This window comes from Peromyscus eremicus, chromosome 16_21 (genome assembly GCF_949786415.1).
Source record: "Peromyscus eremicus chromosome 16_21, PerEre_H2_v1, whole genome shotgun sequence".
NCBI classification, from domain to species: Eukaryota; Metazoa; Chordata; class Mammalia; order Rodentia; family Cricetidae; genus Peromyscus; species Peromyscus eremicus.
In genome coordinates, this window is record NC_081432.1 from 24,164,034 (window position 1) to 24,184,381 (window position 20,348).

The window sequence follows — 20,348 nt, forward strand, 5'->3', positions numbered from 1 at the left end:
CATAATGTGCCTGGTACCTGCTGAGTGCTCTGTATATATTCAATAAAGGCTGTAGTACATCTGGTTTTACAATTCCAAGTAAATTCAAGTTGGCCAATTCAACTGAAAAAAAAAGAAAAGAAAAGCCTGACCTCAGAACAGCAGTTCTCTAGCTGGAACATCAAAGCTACCGGGAGGGTTTGTTTGGACAGCACCAGCCAAAGCTGAGCCTCTGTGGCTGCATTTGGGGGTGAGTAGAGCCGCTGCACTTTTAATCAGTATCCCGATCTCCCAGTCCAAGGCTCTGCTCAGAGAACCAGGGACCCGGAGGGATGAGTAACAATGGGTGCAATGTCTGGAACTAGTGAGGGGCAAGCGGGGCACGGGCTGATCAGCCTTCTCCAGAAACAGCCTTCTTCTCCAGGTCCACGGGCTGTCTGTTCCATGTGCTTACCCCAATGCAGCTTTCTTTGATTTACTTTTGTGTGCATTGGCGTTTTATCTGCATGTGTGTCTGTGTGAGGGTGTCAGGAGTTACAGACAGTTGTGAGCTGCCATGTGGGTGCTGGGAATTGAACCCAGATCCTCTGGAAAAAGTCAGTGCTCTTAGCCACTGAGCCATCTCTCCTCCCTCCCCCTCCTTTTTTTTTTTCCTGAGACAGGGTTTCCCTGGCTGTCCTGCAACTCATTCTAGCCCAGGCTGGCCTGGAACACCACCACCAACCACCACCAGGGTTCAAGGCAGCTTCCTTTACCTTGTGGTTCTGAGAATTCCTCCCCTGGGGGAGATGTAAACAATGTCTACCTTCCTGCTTGTAAGATCCCAACGACATGCCAAAGTATGATTCCACCAAAGTTAAATCTGGGGAAGCAATGAGTTTATTGGGTTTCTTTACAGAGCATGGGTGAGGGTTGCTTATAGGAGTGTGGGTGACCCCTCAAAAAGTCTCACTGGAAAGTCACCCAGCATAGATAGATATGACTTCCCCCGTAGCCCTACAGAGGGAGCTTCTCAGTTAACATTCCCTAGCCTATAGATTTGCATACAAACGGCTGGGACTGGCATCTCAGGTCTAATGATCTTCCCTATCAACTCCTTCTCTGAGGGAACGCCCACAGTCCACAGCTCACTCCTGATGGACTCATGCAGGCAAGCCCAGTTCTGAGAGAACATTCATAGTCCACGGCTCACTCCTGATGGACTCTTAAAGGCAGGCCCAGCTCTGACGGAACGCCCACAGTCCACAGCTCACTCCTGATGGTCTCATGCAGGCAAGCCCAGTTCTGAGAGAACATTCAGAGTCCACGGCTCACTCCCGATGGACTCTTAAAGGCAGGCCCAGCTGATCTAATGACCACAGCAGCTATTGCTTAGAGAACCAAACTCTGTAACTCAAGCTTCCCACCAGAGAGGCAGTCTCCTTCAAAGGCGGGCAGGTGACAACCAGCCCCGATTCCGAGTCTGTGCTGGGAAAATGAATCAAATACCACATACACACTGGGAAAGAAAAAAAAAAAAAAAGGAACTAAAAACCAAACACTACCCAGGCAGGTGAGACTAACACATCCATCCTTTATTGCAGACTGAAGTGAAGGGCTTCCGCACACTGTGAGCCTGGATTGGAGGTTTCTGACCAAGCTTGCCCAGATAGGCCAGAGCATAATGTCTGGGCAGCACAGAGAACAACTTCCAGGAGCATTGGCATGCAGGGATGAACCAGAGAGGTGGGGTGGGAAGACAGGACACCCCTAACCATCACCATCATCTAGTGATCTAAGACGCAAGGGTCTCCTAGTGCTAAGTTAGTGGGAGGCTGAGCATGTACTCAGATCCATGGGAGTGTGTGTGTGTGTGGGGGGGGGGGTGAGACCTTCACTCTGCACTATGAGAACATGCCCAGGTCACCCAGGCCCTCAACTGATTCTCACACTGTGACACTTCTGAAGGAACTGGCTATGGTGCTTAAGACATAGCTCTGACTCAGAAAGATGGTGTGAGGCCTGAGAACCTGCATTTCAGTTTCCCTTTTATTTTACTGAGACAGGGTCTCACGGAGCCCAGGGACTCTTTATTCTCGGCCGAGGCTGGCCTGGAACTCCTGACTCTTCTGCTTCTACTTTCTGAGGGCTGGGATTGAAAGTGGGCACCACCATGCCAGACACGCTTTTCTCTCTCTTACTCTGTCTGTTGTGTTGGGATAGACTCTCACTATGCAGTACAGACTGGCCTCATACCTACCATTCTTACAGTCTTAGCCTCCCAGGCGCTCCAATGACAGGTGCACACCACCAAGGCTGCATTTCCAGCACACTGGTGTCAGCCTGTCTACACGTGGAGTTGCCAGGCTGGCCCAACCATGCGATGCCTCTAACATCCCAGAGAAGCCCCGCTTCTTCTTCAATAAGGTGAAATCCCCAACTCAGGGACACAGGGTGGGAGAAGCCAATCCAGTCTGGACTGCACCCAGCCCTTATTTGGTCCCCGAGTAAACCTCCTCATCTGTCTGACTAGCCTTGGGATGAGAGCAGAATGGGCAGTTTCTCTTGGGATACACAGTCCTCAGTGATACCAGCAATGCCCCTGTGGCATCCTTACCCAGAGCCAGGAGCACCGGGAGAGGGCAGGGACTCAGACAACTCGGTGACGGGTTTTCTGTTCTGAACAGCGGTGTCAGTTCTAAGCTGCCAAACCCTAGAGACAAAGTGGCCCAGCCCTGCCTGTGTCCTGGACCTCCGTGGCTTTCACAGACCTACACAAAGGTATAGACCAGCCAGGGCCAGGGCAGCTGATAGGCCTGCTTGCTCAGGTGAGAAGGAAGACACGTGGAGATTGAGGGATTCAGGGATGTCCCCAAGTATAGGCCTTACCGGGGAGCAAGGGCCCAGCCAGCTCCTGGGAAACTCCACAGTTGAGTACACTGGGGTAGCTGGACACCCTACTCTCTGGCTACCCCCTAGGCCACAGGCAAAGGTCCTGGAGATGTCAGGTTATTGGTGATTATGGTGATAGCCTTGAGGTTGGTGGTCCTGGACCAGGGCAAGGCAACCAGGTTGCTGCCAGAGGGAGGCCACGGTAAAGGAGGTCACCTAAGGACCTCAGGTCAGAGTCACAGGCGCAGATGGCTTTGTTGTCTCCGGGCCACCTCTCCTGTGGCCCTGGGGATGATGTCTGGCCACATCACCCCATTATCAGGAAGGGACAGAGCAGCATGCGTAGAACTTCCTCCCCTTGTCTCGTACATGGAAGAATGAGCTCCTTGGAGCTGCCCCTCTGTAGCCTGGCCAGATGTCTACGGGTTCCTCATCATAAACTCTCGTGCCACAGGACCCAGCCACAGGGTCTGGGCATCCGAACTCCTAGTTCAGGCTCCAACCAGTCCAGGTACTCTGACGGCCAGGACATGGCACCATGAAGGGTGTCTTTCAGAAGGAGGACTGAGTTCGGTCCTCAGAAGGCGGCAAATAGTCGGAGGCGGCCTCTTCTCAGGATGGTGACTGGCTCTCACACTAGAAACAAGGCTTCAGATCATAAGGTCCATAAAACGCCCATGAAAGGCTCCTCCACCAGCTTGGAGGGCGTCTTGACGATGTGGAGGCAGAACCCAGGCAGGAAAGACTCTCCACTGCTATTCCTCCTTCCGAGTAACAAAGCTTGGAGAGAGAAGCCTACCTAAGTCAGCAGAGCAGCTGGGAGTGGCCTGAGCCCAGGCTCTAGCCTCACCTAGCCTTCTCCCTCTGGGGCTCTCACCAGGGCTCACTAGAGTGCTAAGCTACCTACCTTGGCTTAGCTGCTTCCCTCCCACCGTATGCTGTCTGGCCCACCCACCCCCGCTCCCCATGCCTGGCCTTCCCACAGGCTTCCCTCCTCTCAGGATGGCAGGCCAGTGGCCTTTGTCCCTTGCTGGGTGAGCACAAGGAGGGTGTCCTAAGGCGGAGGGGCCCGTGCATCCTCTGGAGACACGAGCATATCAAACTTGATGAGTGGCGGGGCAATGACGCGCACCTCGGCGCTCAGTGGGTTGAGACGCAGGTTGATGACGCGCAGAGCTGGCATGGTGGCCAGCTTCTCCACAGGCACATCTGTTGGGAAGAGAGGGGACAGGTTAGAGGGGTGCGAGCAAGCAGGCTGAGAAAGCAGGAAGACTTGAGAGCATGCAGAGCCGGCATGGGCTTGCTGCTCTCGGGCCACCGTGTATGGGCTCAGCTCAGGGGTCCCATCCCTGAGTGGGGGGGGGATCATCAGGGGCTCACCAGCCACATATGGAAAAGCAGCTTTATAAACAAGGACCTCGGCTGGGCTTGGGGGCACATGCCTGTAATGCCAGCACTTGGAAAGCAGAGGCTAGAGGATCACTGTACTACGTAGTAAGTCTGAGGGTAGCCTGGGCTACACAAGACCTTGTTTCAAAATGATCAGGTAGTTATGGATGGGAGAGGGGGAGATTAGGTCAGGCATCTCAATAAGAGAATCACCATGTAAGCCACAATTTTATTCTTACACAGACTTAAAAGAATTAAAGATAGGTACTCAACTCCTGTTACATGGAGAGAACAGGAGAACTATTCACCATAGCCTAATACCCACTAAGGGATAAATAGAGTATATGAATGTAAGGGAATAACACTCAGCCATAAAAGGAGCAAAATTCGGATACACGCTTCAGCACGAATCAACTTGGAAAACACCGTGCTGATGAATGGTAGGCACAGCAGCTCCACCTGGCATCTAGAACAAAGCTCATGGAGATGGCAGAGAGAGGCTCCCAGAAGCTGGAAGAAGGGGTCGGGGGAGTCGTCCAGCTTGGAAATGGATGGTGGAGGTGGCTGCATGGTATTATAAAGAGCAGCCAATGCCACCACGCGGTACACTGAGACTAGCTAAAATGGCAAGATTTTTAGGTCACTTAGAGTATCACAACTTTTTACATTTATTTATTTGTGTGTGAGGACATACGCACGTGGGTGTGTGAGTGAGTGCCCATGGGCGTGTGTGGAGGTCGGAGGACAAGCTTCCCGGATGGGTCTCTCCTTTCACTCTGCAGGCCTCTGAGACTGTATTCAGGGGGTCAGGCTTGGGAGTAAGAGCCATCTCGCCAGCGCCCGTAGCTCACTGTTTTAAGTTAGGAACACGTCATGCCGAAGCCCGCTGAACTGTACACTTTCAATGTGTTTACACACTGAAGGGGATGTGTGGCGTGGGATATATTACCATACAGTGGTTGAGAAAAAAAAAGCCTGTGTAGAGGCTGTGTAGGGACAGAAGGCAGTTGGTAGAGTGCTTACCTAGCTTGCACGGAGCATGGGTTCAGTCCCCAGAAAGGAGCCAACCAGGTGACACACACCTATAATCTCAACACTTGGGAGCTAGCCGCAGGAGAGTCAGAAAATTCAAGACCATCTTCAGCTACATAGGGAGTCCGAGGCTAGCCTGGGCTACATGAGACTTTTGTCTCAAAAAAGGCAGAGTGGTTGGCAAGATGACTCAGCAGGTAAAGGCACTTTGCTGCAAGTCCAAGGATCTGAATTCCATCCCTGGGACCACACGAGGGAAAGAACCCACTCCAGTAAACGGTCCTGACCTCCATGTGCAAAACAAATAAAACAGAATTGCTGTGGATGATTGATGAATAAAACACTGATTGGCCAGTAGCCAGGCAGGAAGTATAGGCGAGACTAGCAGAGAGGAGAATTGGGAGAACAGGAAGGCGGAGAGGAGGAGATGCCAGCCTGCCGTCCAGGGAGCATCATGTAAAGCCAGCCGGTAAAGCCACGGAACACGTGGTGACATATAGATGAACAGAAATGGGCTGAGTATAAAAGTAAGAGCTAGACAATGGTAGGCCTGAGCTAATGGCCAAGCAGTTTAAATAATGTAAGCGTCGATGTGCTTATTTTATAAGTGGGCTATAGGACTGCTGGGGCTTGGTGGGACCCGGAGAAAAAAAACTCTAGCTACACAGAATTTAATAAAAAAAGAAAGGACAAAACATATTGTGTGTGTGTGTGAACTGATGAATGAGGCGGCACATGGCGACATGGGGGATTTTCATTAATGGTGGCGGCAGCATTCCCTGTCCCATTACCTGGTTCCCTGTGCCCTCGAGGAGTCCCTAAAGTAGGACTATAGAGTATGTACCGGGCTTCCTTCCACCCACCTGTAGACCAGTGCTGCTGAGATCCTGGATGGGACAACAGCCCTTCAGGGCTACCCTGGCTCAAGGTCTGACATCATCAGGACTCCCCACACCATGTCCCCTGTGCCACATGCCTGTGGGAACGCCCTGGATGCTCAAGCAGGGGTCTCAAATGCCAATGTGTAGAATGTGGAAATCAAGTTTCAGATGATCACCCATTCAATTTATCCAAAGATAATAGGACCTTTCTCAAAACACACCCAAGGCACTTGGAGTTCCTGGACAGTCAGAACTACATAGAAAAGAGACCCTGTCTCAAAAACAAAACAAAACAAAACAAAAAACCCAGAACCACCCCCCTTAAAAAAAAATATAAGCACAAAAAATAAAAACAGAACAAAATGCAAAGAAACACGGCATCAGCAAGCCCACAGACAGCCCAGCTTTCCTCCATAGTAATTTCTAGTCCCTCCCCGGGCCTTACTTTCCTCAGCCCCACCGATCCGTGGGAAGGCAGCTCCTCCACAGGAAGTCTGCACAGGTGGTGTGCTCCTGGCAGGTGCACAGTCATCTCGAAGGCTGTTGTGATCACTCTGTCAGTGTGGTGCTGGATTCTTCCACCATATAATTACTGCTGTTTTTGTTTTATTCTCATTTGCAAATACAAGAACTCTGTGGGGACACACTTTAAGAGCAGGCAAGCAGAGTCGCCTCCTCAATATTCCTCACCCACTGCCATGGCCTTGACGTCCACAGATGGTTCTTGTGGCATCCACCTTCACGATGGCTGTAGACCGAATGCCTAAAGTCAATTAGCACTGCCCTGCACAACACAGGCTGCCCTTCTTGGCTGCTCATCTGTTTAACAGGGACTTCTATGCTTCTACTGATTTCTGACTGTTGTGTTTAATTAATTTGTTGCCCAATTTGTTCCGCATTTGCCCTGCGGGAGCCCCTTCAACCTGGCTCCTGATGGCTTTTGTTTTTGTATTTTGTAGTGCTGGGAACCGAGCAGACTAGCCAAGTGTTCTGTCTTGCACTTCTGCCCCTGGCCCTGGCTGTGTGCGCTGGCAAGCGCCCAACATTTGGGGATATGTTAAAGCATATTGTGGGATCCATTTACAAGGCCCTGTACATATATAATCACCTGCTTTGAACTTCAGCCAAGCATGCCATGCTCTGTTCCTCTCTACATCTGCCCTTGTACTCTGCCAGTGACGGACACATAGGCTGCATCATCTGTCCTTAAAGGCTAGTCTGAGAATGCCTTCAGCTGCCTACCAGGAGCAGAGTCAATGGCTCCATCAAAGGTTGTGTATGTAGCTGCCTCTGATAGTTCCTGGACCCTAGCTCTGGTCAACCGGTCTCCCCAAGGCTTTCAAAGGAGGCTTACACCCTAGAGATACACCCCAGAACTTCAGCAAGGTCCCTTGTTCTCCCTCCTGACTCACACCTCGAGTCCTCTGAGGATGGTGGACAGTAAAGACTACCAAAGCACAGACGACTGCCCTCCCCTGCAGGATTGATTGCTAGGATGAAAACAGAGAAACCACCAGCTCTGGCCAGGCTTACCCCGTGCATGTGCCAGAGCTTACAAAACCGAGGCAGTCAGGGCAGCTCAGGGGCTCCTCTGCCCACTTCACAGATGAGGAGTCCAAAGCCGGGAAAGCCCAGCTCAAGGACATTTGGTTATGGAGAAGCAGGGCAGGGACCAGGTATGGGGCTGCCTGCTCCAAAGCATCTTCTACAAGGGGCAGGCTACTGTAGGCATGGGGGTTGGAGAAAGTGACCCAGAGGCTCTGTGCCTGAATAAGTAGGTGGCTCCACGCCTAGGGGGCGTCCTAGGGGCCTCTTCTCCCCAGAGCTGTTAAGCCCAGTGGGGACTCTACAGTGATTGAGGCCTCTAGGACCTCTGTGCTGGGTCATTTTATTGGTTGATAGCATTTTTGGGTGTTATTACTTGTTTTCATTTTTACACAGGGACTCTGTATTGAAGGCGGATGACTCTGAATTTCTGACCATTTCCTCTCTACCCCCTAATAAGCTGGCATTGCAAACCTGCTCCACCATTTCCAGTTTATATGGTGCTGGGGATGGAACCCAGGGCCTGATGCCTGCTAAGTAAACTCTCTATCAATGGAGCAGAGTTGTAGGTAGTATGTATAGAGGGCTTGCTAATTTATGATCTACATGAACTATTAGCATCTTTAACTTAACATTTTCTATAACAGAACGAGCTGAGTACCATTCGTTGGGTTTTTTTTGTTGTTGTTGTTGTTGTTTTGTTTGACAAGGTTGCTCTGTGAAACAGTCCTGGCTGTCCTGAAACTCACTATGTAGACCAGGCTGGCCTTGAACTCACAGAGATCCACCTGCCTCTGCCTCCTGAGTGCTGGGATTAAAGGCGTGTGCCACCACTGCCCGGCACCATTCATTTTTACAAAGATTTATTTTATTTTTATTTGTGTGTGCACATTCTCGTGTGTACATGCTTGGGGAGACGAGAAGAGGGCCTGGAGTTATAGGTATTGTGAGTCACCTAATATTAACAGCTGGGAACCAAAACCCAAGTCTCCTCCAAACGCAGTACACCATCTTAGCTGCTGAACTCTCTCTCCAGCCCCCAAGTACCATGATTATCTCTATCCTCTGTGTAGGATGAAGTCCAGAGAGGTTCAAGACTTGTGGGGAGGGGCACTCAGCTAGGTGATAAAACAGGGCGATGGGCGGTGGCAGGCTGGCTGGCTAGTGTCCTTCATGCCATCTCCCAGGCAGCCTTCCAGCCTGGCTAGTGCCACCCTCCACAGCTGGGGAGGCTTAATCAGAGAGGAGCCACACATGGGCAGCCACATCTTCAGGTGGAAGGCTTTCGAAAAGGGACGTTCGGGCTGGAGACATGGCTCAGTGGTAAAGAGCACTGACTACTCTTCCAGAGGACCCGGGTTAAATTCCCAGCACCCACATGGCAGCTCACAACTGTCTGGAATTCCGGTTCCAGGGGACTCGACACCCATGGCAAAACACCAATGCACATAAAATAAAAATAAGTAAATTAAAAAAAAAAAAAACCAAAACAATATTTAAAAAAGAAAGAAAAGGGAGGTCCATCCACTCTTGGACTTCAGGGAGATGGGCCGCTATGCTCCCTGAGCGAGGGCCGTCTATTATTAGATCAGGGCCTCACTGGGGCTTCAGTGTACAGCTTGCACAGTGGAACCCAGATCCACAAGACAGATGTTGGAGCGTCGCCACCTGCCCGGCAATCAGGAACTATCGCAGGTTGAAGGACAGGGGCGATCCCTAGCAGACTAGGACGAGGACAGAGTACAAGGCAAATAATCCACCCCAGGATGCGGGTAGCACCGAACAGCCCTATCCCCCAGGAGCAAAGTGGTCGACATCTGCCAGCGCCCACCCACTTCCTTATGCTTCCTCGGAACACCTGCAGCAGCCTGGAAAGCTCCTGGCCGCCCCTGATTGGCTGTGGGGCTGACGGGACACACACACACACACACACAGAGGCTCACTCCTGGGCTCAACTTCCCAGACAGCAGCAGCTCAGGAGGCAGCCGGACAACACAACCCCTCGGCCCCATCACCAACGATCAGGAAACCCCTTGCACTTGGCTTAATGAGGTCGAGTCATTTCACTGATACTAACTTCCATGGGGCACAGAGGGAAATCAAGGCCCAGATGTCACTGGCACGGTAGGGTAAAATCCCCGCCGTCAGCGGTCCCAACACGCTGGGCTGGTCATCCCATCCGATATGCCAATTAAAGAGATAAAGTGAAAGCAGAGAGTGGAGTTTTAATCAGCACCGGGAAGAACTGATGGGGAGGGGGAGGATGCTAAGCAGGGGAAAGGAAACAAAGGGGCCTTCTGCAGCCATCCACTTGCAGGGAATGATTGGAGACTCCTACATTTCAGCATGATGATTACTAACACCAATCGGGTAGGGAATGGAAGATTTTAACACAGAGAGATTTCAAACGCTATGATGAAAGTCTTTTTGGGAACACATTCCCAAAGAGCTGGCCTTCAGATGTACAGCCAAGTAACTAATTGCAAGATTAAAGAGGGAGAAGCTGCAGCCCAGTGGTGGTGGTGGTGCATGCCTTTAATCTCAGCTTTTGGGAGGCAGAGGCAGGATCTGAGTTTGAGGCCAGCCTGGTCTACAGAGTGAAATCCAGGACAGCCAAGGCTATACAGAGAAACCCGGTCTTTAAAAACCCAAACCCAAACAACAACAATTAAAAAAAAAAAGATGGACTAGCTGTAGAGGGTCTTTGACTGGGAGACAAGAAAGATAATGGGTCTCCCCTGAGCCTAGCCTAGAAAGCACACCCCAAACAGAAAAGGCCCTGCTCTGTTCCACCCAAACAGTAGAACTGAACAGAATGGCCAGGCCAAACAAGATCAGCTACAGCCATCCCCAGAGCTGCCCTCATCTATGTGCTGAGGATTCACGACAGGAAATTACATACAAAATGGCTCACTTAAACTGCCCAGGACCCAACAACTATCAGTCCGGGTTGCCCTCATCCTCACGGTGGGAGTCACTGCACACAAGGTGGTTCACCCTAACCACCTAGGAACACACACCCATGGGTCTGAGCGGTCCTCCTTCCCAGAGGCTCACCCTATCTGAATGAGGACACCACAGAAACAGAGACACGTGTTCCATCATAGCTGGTCCTTCTTCTGTTACCTCCATGGCCTCTGATGTCTCTGCAGTATACTGAATAAACCTGCTCTCTTTTCCTACTCTGACCTTGGGAGGAATTCCTTCACCAGCGCGCCTATCCCCACCACAGATTGGTCCTTATGCAACTCCCTCGGCCCTGGTGTCTGTAGAGGGCCTTCCTACCTCCAGTTCACACTTGCCGGCATCCTGATGGGCCAAGGACCCAGCCTCCTCTGGGAACCTTCCCCATCTGCTTCAGGAGTTTCTCTCCTGTAGCGGCCATCTCTGACTTCCCTTGGGGACAGCATTGAGCAGAAATGTCCTCCTCTTCTGGCCACTGAGGTTCTCGGGCCATGGCAACTTATAGCTTACCCCATAAAAGAGAGAGGATTACTGTTTTGAACCCAGGTCCTCTGGAAGAGCAGCCAGTGCTCTTAACCACTGGGCCATCTCTACAGCTCCCCCACAATGAAGTCTTAACGTAACAGTTGTATTATCTTGGTTTGTCAGTATATTTATTTCTGTGTCATCTTTAAACACACGATAAAAATTCTCCTAAAACACTTGGATTCAACCGGGCGGTGGTGGCGCACGTCTTTGATCCCAGCACTCGGGAGGCAGAGGCAGGCGGATCTCTGTGAGTTCAAGGCCAGCCTGGTCTACAAAGCGAGTTCCAGGAAAGGCACAAAGCTACATAGAGAAACCCTGTCTCGAAAAACAAAACAAAAAACCAACAACAACAAAAAAGACTTGGATTCAAGCAGGTCTTTAAGTAAGCCAGCTCGTGACCTTAGTTCAAATCCCTCTGAATTCACAAAACTTAAGCAAATCTAACAGACTAGTTAATTTCTTAGTTAAAAAGTAAGTGAAAATGTTTCCAGAATTATTAACACATTTTATCTATGTTACATCCACATTGTCTACAGTTCCTTGGATTTTCATTCACATATGGAGTTACTGGGGCTGGAGAGATGGTTCAGTGTTAAGGTGGTCTTCTAGAGGACCCGGGTTCAATTCCCACAGCACCTACATGGCTACTCAAAACTAACTGTAACTCCAGTCCCAGGGGAACCTAGCACTCTTTTCTGATCTCAAGGGCACTGCACTCAATACTGGACAGAAGTCAGGTGAAACACTCCTACACACAAAATTAAAATAATCTTAAAAAATGGTGTTACTGCTCTATTCTTAGTAACATTTGTTAAAAATAATTACTTATGTCAGTTTGTCAAGCTTTTTTTTTTTTTCAAGACAGGGTTTCTCTGTGTAGCCCCGGCTGTCCTGGAACTCACTCTGTAGACCAGGCTGGCCTCGAACTCACAGAGATCCGCCTGCCTCTGACTCCCGAGTGCTGGGATTAAAGGTGTACGCCACCACCACCCAGCTAGTTTGTCAAGCTTTTATCTAAATGTTCTCTAACTTAAATTTTAGATCACTATTGATTTTTCAAGACAGATATAACTGGGTGCTATGAAGGAAGTTCCAGAAAAGAACCTCACTTTTCACTGAATCTTCTGCAGGTTGACCAATCAGAACTTCAGTGATGGTGCAGAGTTTAGAATGCGTCCAGAGCCAAATTATCCTGGGCCATTGGTTACCCTCTTAACAGCCATTTAGTGCCCTCCTCTGTATGTGACCTAACATCTTCATGATAAATGTAAATCCTTTGAAATATACAGACAGATCCTAGCTCCCACCAACCCAAGGGCTGAAGTGTATCAGAAAGCATTCGAGGCTTATAGCACCTTTAATCCCCAATTTCCTGAGACCCACATCCCTCAATGTTTCCACCAAAGTGTTTGAAAAATAATTTATTACAACTCTGTTTTGTTACTATAAAAACTTCACACCATTACCATGTGGGAACATGGAATTTGAGGTTACCAGCAATGGCATTCTCAGGCCATGGTCACCCATATTTGGTTCCTGAGTAAACTCTCCCTTATTCTCTTTGAGTCCCACCTCCAGCTCAACAGCCATGCTGGGAGGGTAAAGCTAAGGTGGACAGAGGGCCAAGACGAAGCTGCCCTAACTGCCTCCATCTGTTTTAAAACTCCCTTAACCATCTGATCAAGAGCATGCCAAAGGGACCCTGGGGTCCCCAGGGACAAAGTGACACCAAATCCATCTTCAGGGTACCGATTGGAACTTCAGGTTTAAAAAAAAAAAAAAAGGAAGAATTGGAGTAAGGGAAAGAGGTGTGCATATAATTAAACAGTCCTGGTCTTTCAAAGGGGGTCTCACAAATGAATTATTAAACTGTCAACTGCTGTCATCGTTGACGGGGACTAAGATGGTTCTGGCAAGGTGGGGGCTCCTGTTTGAGTGCTTACATCCAGAGGATGGTGGTCTGTCCTGCCAGCCCTGGCTGTCCCTGGAATCCCAAGGTAGGACAGTGACTCATCTCTGCCTTCAGCCTCAAGGAGGGTGTGAGTGAGTGTGTGTGTGTGTGTGTGTGTGTGTGTGTGTGTGTGTGTGTGTGTGTGTGATGGGTTCACTAGTCACTCCTGAGTGACTAACATGCCTGTCAGGCAGGAGTCAGAGTCGTCGAGGTGACAGACACAGATGAAGGCAGAGACGCCAGGCTTTTGTCTTGCTTTGAGTGACCTGTGAGCCCAAGTGAGGAGTTCATGCTTTTTAGCAATAGCTGCTTCTAAGTGCTTGTCAAACAGGAGCTTGGCAGCTTATCTAAGAGGGCCTCGCAGAGGAAGAAACGTGTAGAAACTGATGTCTGAGGCCCTGTTCTAGAAGGTTCCTCACAATGATCCACGTTACAAACAAAGGAGTTGAGCCTGAGGTTCTTGGTGATCAAGGCCATGGAGCCAGTGAGTGACACAGGAAGGGGCAGTCCCTGATCCTAACACCCACCTGGGGGGTCGGGGCCAAGACACTAGCCTGCTTCCTCCGGCTCTCCCTGTTCCGGAAGGTAATGGTGATGGGCGGGGCTGCTCAGGCGTTGTAGCCCTGACTGTCACAGCACTTCCGCTTCAGGGAAGGGGCTTGGACCTGTGAAACCATCCCATCTCTCCTTCTGTCACTGGAGACTGCAGCTCTTGCCTCAGTTTCTCTAGAGGGGACTGGACTGAGGAGTGGCTCCATCTTGGACTTCATGACTCCCCCGTCCCTCTGCCACGAAGGCCAGTGGTCTGCGCGGTGGCTGCTGTCCCTGTGATGCACTGCTACAGATTGCCGGGTGCTGCACTAAGGAGGGTAGCTGGGGACTCCGGGCCCAGTGGGAGGCTGGCTACTTCGGTCCCTGCTTCTTCCACGTCTACCTCCAAGCCTGGCCGGGCTCTCCGCTGCCGAGCCTGTCTCCGAATCTCCTTGGTGAAGCACAGAGCGGCTGCCTCTCTCTCCACTGATTAACCGCAGAAGTGACAGAAGCATCTCAGAGGAAGGAGCTGTGCAGCGGCAGACCACGGCAAGGCTGGCAGAGCTGACATGCTGGAGCAGTCTAACTAGCAGATGACAAGCCCACGGAGCCTTGCAAGAGCCTCAGGATGGAGTGTCAGGACGATCATTTATGCTCCCTGAATCGAGAGGCCGAGATGGATACAGGATGGAGAGGACATGAAGTGATTTGTGTCTTTCTGATGAGGACACCAACTGTGTTCATGCCAACTGCGCTTCCCTGAGTCACAGCATGTGCCAGCATACCACTAACAACAGAAAAAGGTCTTCCCACTTTGGCCTCCACTTTCCCTCAGGGCTAGGGATCCCCACCCCCACCCCGAATTCTGCTCCTTAATCGCAGCCCAAAGACTACCTCCTACCTGTCCCTTGATCCCCTTTCAAACTCTCACAACATTTTTTTGTTGTTTTAAAGATCTTTGTTTTGCAACCAGGTCTCAGGTAGCCTAGGCTGGCCCCCAAACTCTCTATGTAGCCAGAGCTGACCTTGGATTCCTAATCCTCTTTCCATCACCTCCCAAGTGCTGGGATTACAGGCATGCACCACTGTACCTTGCTTCCTTTCACTTTAGAAAATTATCTTAATTTTATGTGTGTAGATGCTTTGTGTTTGTGCACCGTGTGTGTCAGGTGTCTGCAGAGGCCAGAGAACAGTATCAGATACCCTGGAATTGGATTTATAGATGGTTGTTATCTACTATGTGGGTGCTAGGAATTGAACCCGGGTCCTCTGCAAGAGCAGCCAATGCTCTTAACTGCTGGGCCATCTCTGCAGCCCCTCTTAACTTTTTGACATAGGACTCCAGCATAGGAATGCACAACCCCTCGCTCTTGCTTCTGCTAGACGTTCAGCCTCGATTCCACATCTAAGATACTACGGGTTTAACGAGGCATTCTGGGGCAGCTCTGTCTCCTTCAGTCATACCTGTAGGATGTATGATATAAAGTTCTAGAATCCGCTCATGAAACCAAAGCAAAATTCCTTCAAGTATCCAGGTGTGGAGGCGTACACTTGTAATCCCAGCACTCAAGAGGCTCCGGCAGGGGCTAGGAATGCAGCTGACAGAGGGCTCGCTTGGCATGCAGGAAACCCCAAGGTCTATCCCAACACTGCATAACTAGCTCAGGTGCGGTGGTATGCATCCGTAACTTTGGCATTTTGGAGGTGGAGGCAGGAGGATCAGAAGTGTAAGGTCACCTTTGGTAAGGCCACTCTAGGCTACACGGGACCCTATCTGTCACAAAAGAAGGGAAGGTCTGAGGCAGGAGGAGGATCAGGACTTTGAGGCCAGCCTGGGATACATACTGAGCAAAACCCTGAGAGACTGAGTCTCTTTTACATTTCTCATGGTCCACTAGTGTACGGAAGGGGCTTGGCCACAAGCTTCTTTTGCAAAGCCCTGTGTCCTAGGAGGGGCCTGTAGCCAAAGACTTAACAAACCTTGCAGAGAAAGACCTAAATCAGGACAAATGCCCTGCCCTCCCTGGTGCTCCTCAAAGTGTAAAGGGCCGCCTTAGGCTCTGTCTATCGATGGGAGCCTTGGGTAATCAATAACGGCAGCACTCAGGCGGGTAGAATTTACAGACATCACTGCCCTGAAGTCAGCTTCACTTCATTTTGCTGGTCATTAGCACTATTGACTGAGAGTTGTGTGATGCAGTGGGACCCGCTGAGAGGCAAGATGATAAGTACCATCTCTCCGAGCAATGTTTTTCATCTCTGTGACCTCCCCTGGACCCCTAGAACTGGGCCCAGGGAAGTGGTGAGGGGTGGTGAGTTCCCAGCAGAGTTAATTAGAGGTCAGTGTGTCCTCAATGACTTTAGATTCCTGGCAATCCAGGCAGGCCAGAAGTGGGGCCTAGCTGCACATCTCAAGATCACAGCAGCTCTTGGTGCCTAGAAACCAAGCCAAGTAAGATCAAGGATGTGGAGCCCAGAAAACGCCATAGATGAGCAGATAAACTCAGGTGACCTAGCAGGGACAGGGAATGGTGCCTGGAACAGGGCTGTATCTGGGCCACACTCATGTTCCTCAGACTGTGCTAGTGGTTGGATGGAAGCCAGATGGGGGAGTGACTAAGCCTCTCCCATCTTCCCAACGCTCCGGGCAGGAAGCCAACAGAAACAGAATAGCCCCTGCCTTCTAGGAGAAGCACAAAGCTGGCCTCAGTCAATCCCTCATATTGAGCTCCAGTCTTTGGGGAGGCTATGTAAGATGTGGAGTTCTAAATCCACTAAAGAGACCAGGGCTTAAGACCCAGTCTCCCAGTCAACCTCACACACGGCTACACGGTGAACTTGGCCAGTAGAGGCCATACAAGCCGGCCTTGAAAACAAGATCCTCTTGCTTAAGCCTTGCTCAGGAAATTGTATACCACCAGGCCCGTGGTATGTATGTGTTCATATATATGTGTGTGCGTGCACATGCATGTAGAGGTCAGAGGTCGACATCAGATGTCTTGCTCTATGGCTCTCACCTTATGGTTAGACAGAGGGTCGCTCACCAAATCTGAAGGTCATTCATTTAGCTAGGCAGGCTGGCCAGTGAGCCTCAGGGTAGCCATCTCTGCTTCCTCGGAGCTGGGATTATGGGTATGCAACACCATGTGGTCGCTAATGTTGGTTGTCAACTTGACACACCTGGAGAGAGGAAACCTTACTTGGGGAATCACTTCTATTAGGCTAGCCTGTGGGCATGTCTGTGGAGCATCCTCTTGATTTATTATTGATGATGGAGGGTCCTGCCCACTGTGGGAGGCACCATGCCTAGGCGGGTAGTCCTGAGCTGTTTTCTCCTTGGTTTCTGCTTCCGACTCCTCCCATGAGCCCTGCTCTGGCTTCCCTCTATGACGAAATGTAACTTGTAAGCTAAAATAAACCCTTTCCTCCCCAATTGCTTTTGGTCAGGGTGTTTATCACAGCAACAGAAAGCAACCAGGACGACCATGCACGGCTTTTTAGATGGACACTGGGGATCTGAACTCAGGTTCTCATGCATGCAAAGAAACCACTTTCCTGACTGAGCCATTTCTCCAGTCCCTGTGTGTACTTTGAGAGGGTCTCAGGTAGCTCAGGCTTGCCTCAGGCTTACTGGGTAGCTGAGAATGACCTTAAACCCCCCAAGGCTTCCATTTTTCAAAGGCTGGGGTAACAGGAATGTACCACATGCCACCGTGTGCCTGGTTTTAAAACCTCTCATCTACCTCAGAGTCTGTTGGGTGGGGCCACAGGGACATTAAGAGGACCACAAACTGTTTTCCAGGGAGGAGGGAGTTACTGAGGGGCGTGTGGTGGGCAAGCCTTTTGAGAACGCGGGAAGGAAGCCTGCAGTTTTTAAAGGGTCTGTAACAAACCTAGAACACTCTCCTACCCACGCACAGACACAACCTGTCACAAGTATGAGCCAGAAAGGAAGAAAAACAGAAAAGCCCTGGCTTCTATCTCCCCCTCCTCACCACAGGCTGGTGTGATCATCGGGCAAGTGCAGAAGGCCACTAATCACGTGGCCTTTCCTTCAGGTGTCTCTGTACTCAGGTCTGACACGCAATCAAGTCTGATCACAACAGTCCTCCTTAGAAATAACAGCTGGCCTCCGGAGACAGGGGAGTGATGAACTCAAATCATCGGCTAGCAGCTATCTTCACTCCCAAACTGGCCCGCTCTCCCCGCTCCGGCCAGCCCCAACCCTCCAGGGTTCTGCCTTAGATGCTCTTAGGGAGAGCCTCGGAAAGCAGGGCAATATCTGTCTCTCTAGTATCTTGCCACTCCCTCCCTTGGAGCTGGTGGCCTCTCACTGGAGGGCTGGAAGTTCATGCCTGGGGGGATGGGGGGGGGGCGTCAGAAGCCAGATGCCTAGGACGGTGGATGGGAAGGACAGGCTGCAAAGGACAGCAGTAACCAAGGCAGGGGGTTGGGGGCTGGGGAGGGGGGGCACAGCACCATGCCTGGGGTCCCAGGAGCTGTGGAAGAAGATACATGCCACAGAGCTCAACTCAGCTGCCCTCCAGCAGAATGTCAGCTTCCAGGACTACCGGGCTATTGTTCTTGTTCTGAATGACACATCGCCCCAGAGGTTTTGGGGTGGGCAGTTACAGCTCTTCTGGGGGCTGACATGAGGTTTTGTCTGGGTTTACATGTGTTTCCAAGTAGAAAAGACCCTATGTCTGGGGCAGAAGGGTGCTTATTGATGGAAGGTTCTGGTCTAGGTCAGCTCCAGTCTTGCCTGAACACTGGCATCATCTGGAGCATCTATTTATTTAATTTTGTGTGTGTGTGTGTGTGTGTGTGTGTGTGTGTGTGTGTGTGTGTGTGCTTGCACCAGTGAATGAGCTGTGTGTGTGCACGCACACACACATACACATACACACACACACACACACACACACACACACACACACACACACGTACCAGTAAATGAGCTTCTGTGATTCTCCTGTCTCCATCTCCCATCTCTTTGCAGATGTGCCAGGATTACAGATGTGCCACACAACTACGCCTGGCTTTTCGTGGGTTCTGATGCTTGGAATTCAGGCCCTCACACTTGCTGGGTAAATCTTTATCCACTGAGCCATCTCCTCATCCTCATTTAGAGAGTTTTAAAAAGTCACAAATCAGAACTCTACCACCAGAGAGTCTAATTTAATTGGTGTAGGATAGGACTCGGACTTGGATGTGTTCAAAAGTTCACTGGATGATGTGAATGGCGGCTAGCGTGGCAGCCACCTCTTCCTTCCATGAGGATTCATGAGAAGTTGCTGAAGATACTCATGGGGTGTGTCCATGAGATGTCTGCCTTAGATGCTCTTAGGGAGAGCCTCAGAAAGCAGGGCAATATCTGTCTCTCTGTATCTTGCTACTCCCTCCCTTGGAGCTGGTGGCCTCTCATTGGGATGCTGCCCTGCTGCCTCCCTGTGTGGGACTGAGCAAGCCCCAGCAGGCAGGATGTACCTCAGGAGACTGCTTTACATACTCTCTCCACACCACTGGAGTTTCCTTTCAGCCACAGTTCTGTGCTTGAACCACAGCTTTCCCAGGGCTCTTGGGTCCCAAGCCTGTGGAAAACTCCCCTATTCTTGTGCCAAGCGCTGGCAGAAGCGATACGAGGGAGCTTGGGTTGGAACCCTTGCTCTGTCCAGATGGTGTGACCAACACTTTGTTCCACAAGATTGTAATGGGGATTAAATGGGAGCATCCTTGAAAAGCTCTCAGATAAAACATTTAAGCAGGAAGTGGAGAACCAGTCAATAGCAGCTATTAGGAATCCATGATGCCAGGAGCCCCACAGGAACGGAGAGATTTGTTTTCCTTTGTGTCTCAGCTCGGTGCCTCGCACATAGTTAACATGCCCCGTCTAGATCCATGTCTGTGACTCCAACAAGCTGCTTCTGCCCTGGGGAGACATCCTTGCAAGGCTGTGCTTAAAGACCTAGACCATCACACAGCCCCCCAGCACTCTAGGCCGAGCCAAGAGCGGGAGGTAAGTAAATAGAGCATAAGGAACTCAGTTGATAACCAAAGATAACCTGGAATTGCTGATCCTCCTGCCTCCACTTCCCAAGTGCGGGGACCTTGGGTGGGTGTCACAACACCTAGTTTATGTGGTGCTGGGGATTGAACCCAGGGCTTTGTACAAACCAGGCAAGCGCTCTACCAAATGAGTGACACTCCTGGCCTGGTGCAAGCCTTAATTACAGTTCAAACAAGTGTTCAAGAATGTTAGAGATGTGCCCGTGTCCTGGATAACTGGTTTTTTTGTGCCAACAGTGTCCCGGATAACTGGGGGTTTCTGTTCATCAAGGCTTCACCACACAGTGGCCAGCACAGACGGTGACATTTGGGCAAAGACTTTAAGTATATGAAAGATATTTTGCCTAGGCATGGCCTTGCTAGTTCCTTGTGGTTGGACCTGTGCTGGGTCAGGCCTGCAAACAGGCTCTTCTCTGCCCTGGGGCCTGAGAACCAGGACTTCTTTGTACTAACTGCTGCTGAATCCTGTTTGGTGACTCCACAGCTATGGCCAGCGGGTGCTCTCTGAACTGTCTGTCTAGTGATCTCTTGTTGGCACAATCCATGCCTGTACCAAGCGTTTGATGCCCACAGAAACAATACACAGCTTTGCGGATGCCAGGCTGACGAGT

At 50.7% G+C, this 20,348-nt stretch overlaps 1 protein-coding gene across 1 annotated transcript in view; it reads right to left on the minus strand.

Moving 5' to 3' along the window:
- Nucleotides 1-2,747: 2,747 nt before the first annotated feature.
- Nucleotides 2,748-20,348, minus strand: part of Lrrc20 (leucine rich repeat containing 20) — a 101,622-nt gene continuing 84,021 nt past the window's right edge. Inside the window, exon 5 of the mRNA XM_059281747.1 lies at nucleotides 2,748-4,059. Within this exon, the coding sequence (XP_059137730.1) occupies nucleotides 3,905-4,059 (155 nt within the window). The 3' untranslated portion in view covers nucleotides 2,748-3,904. The remainder of the gene's footprint in view (nucleotides 4,060-20,348) is intronic.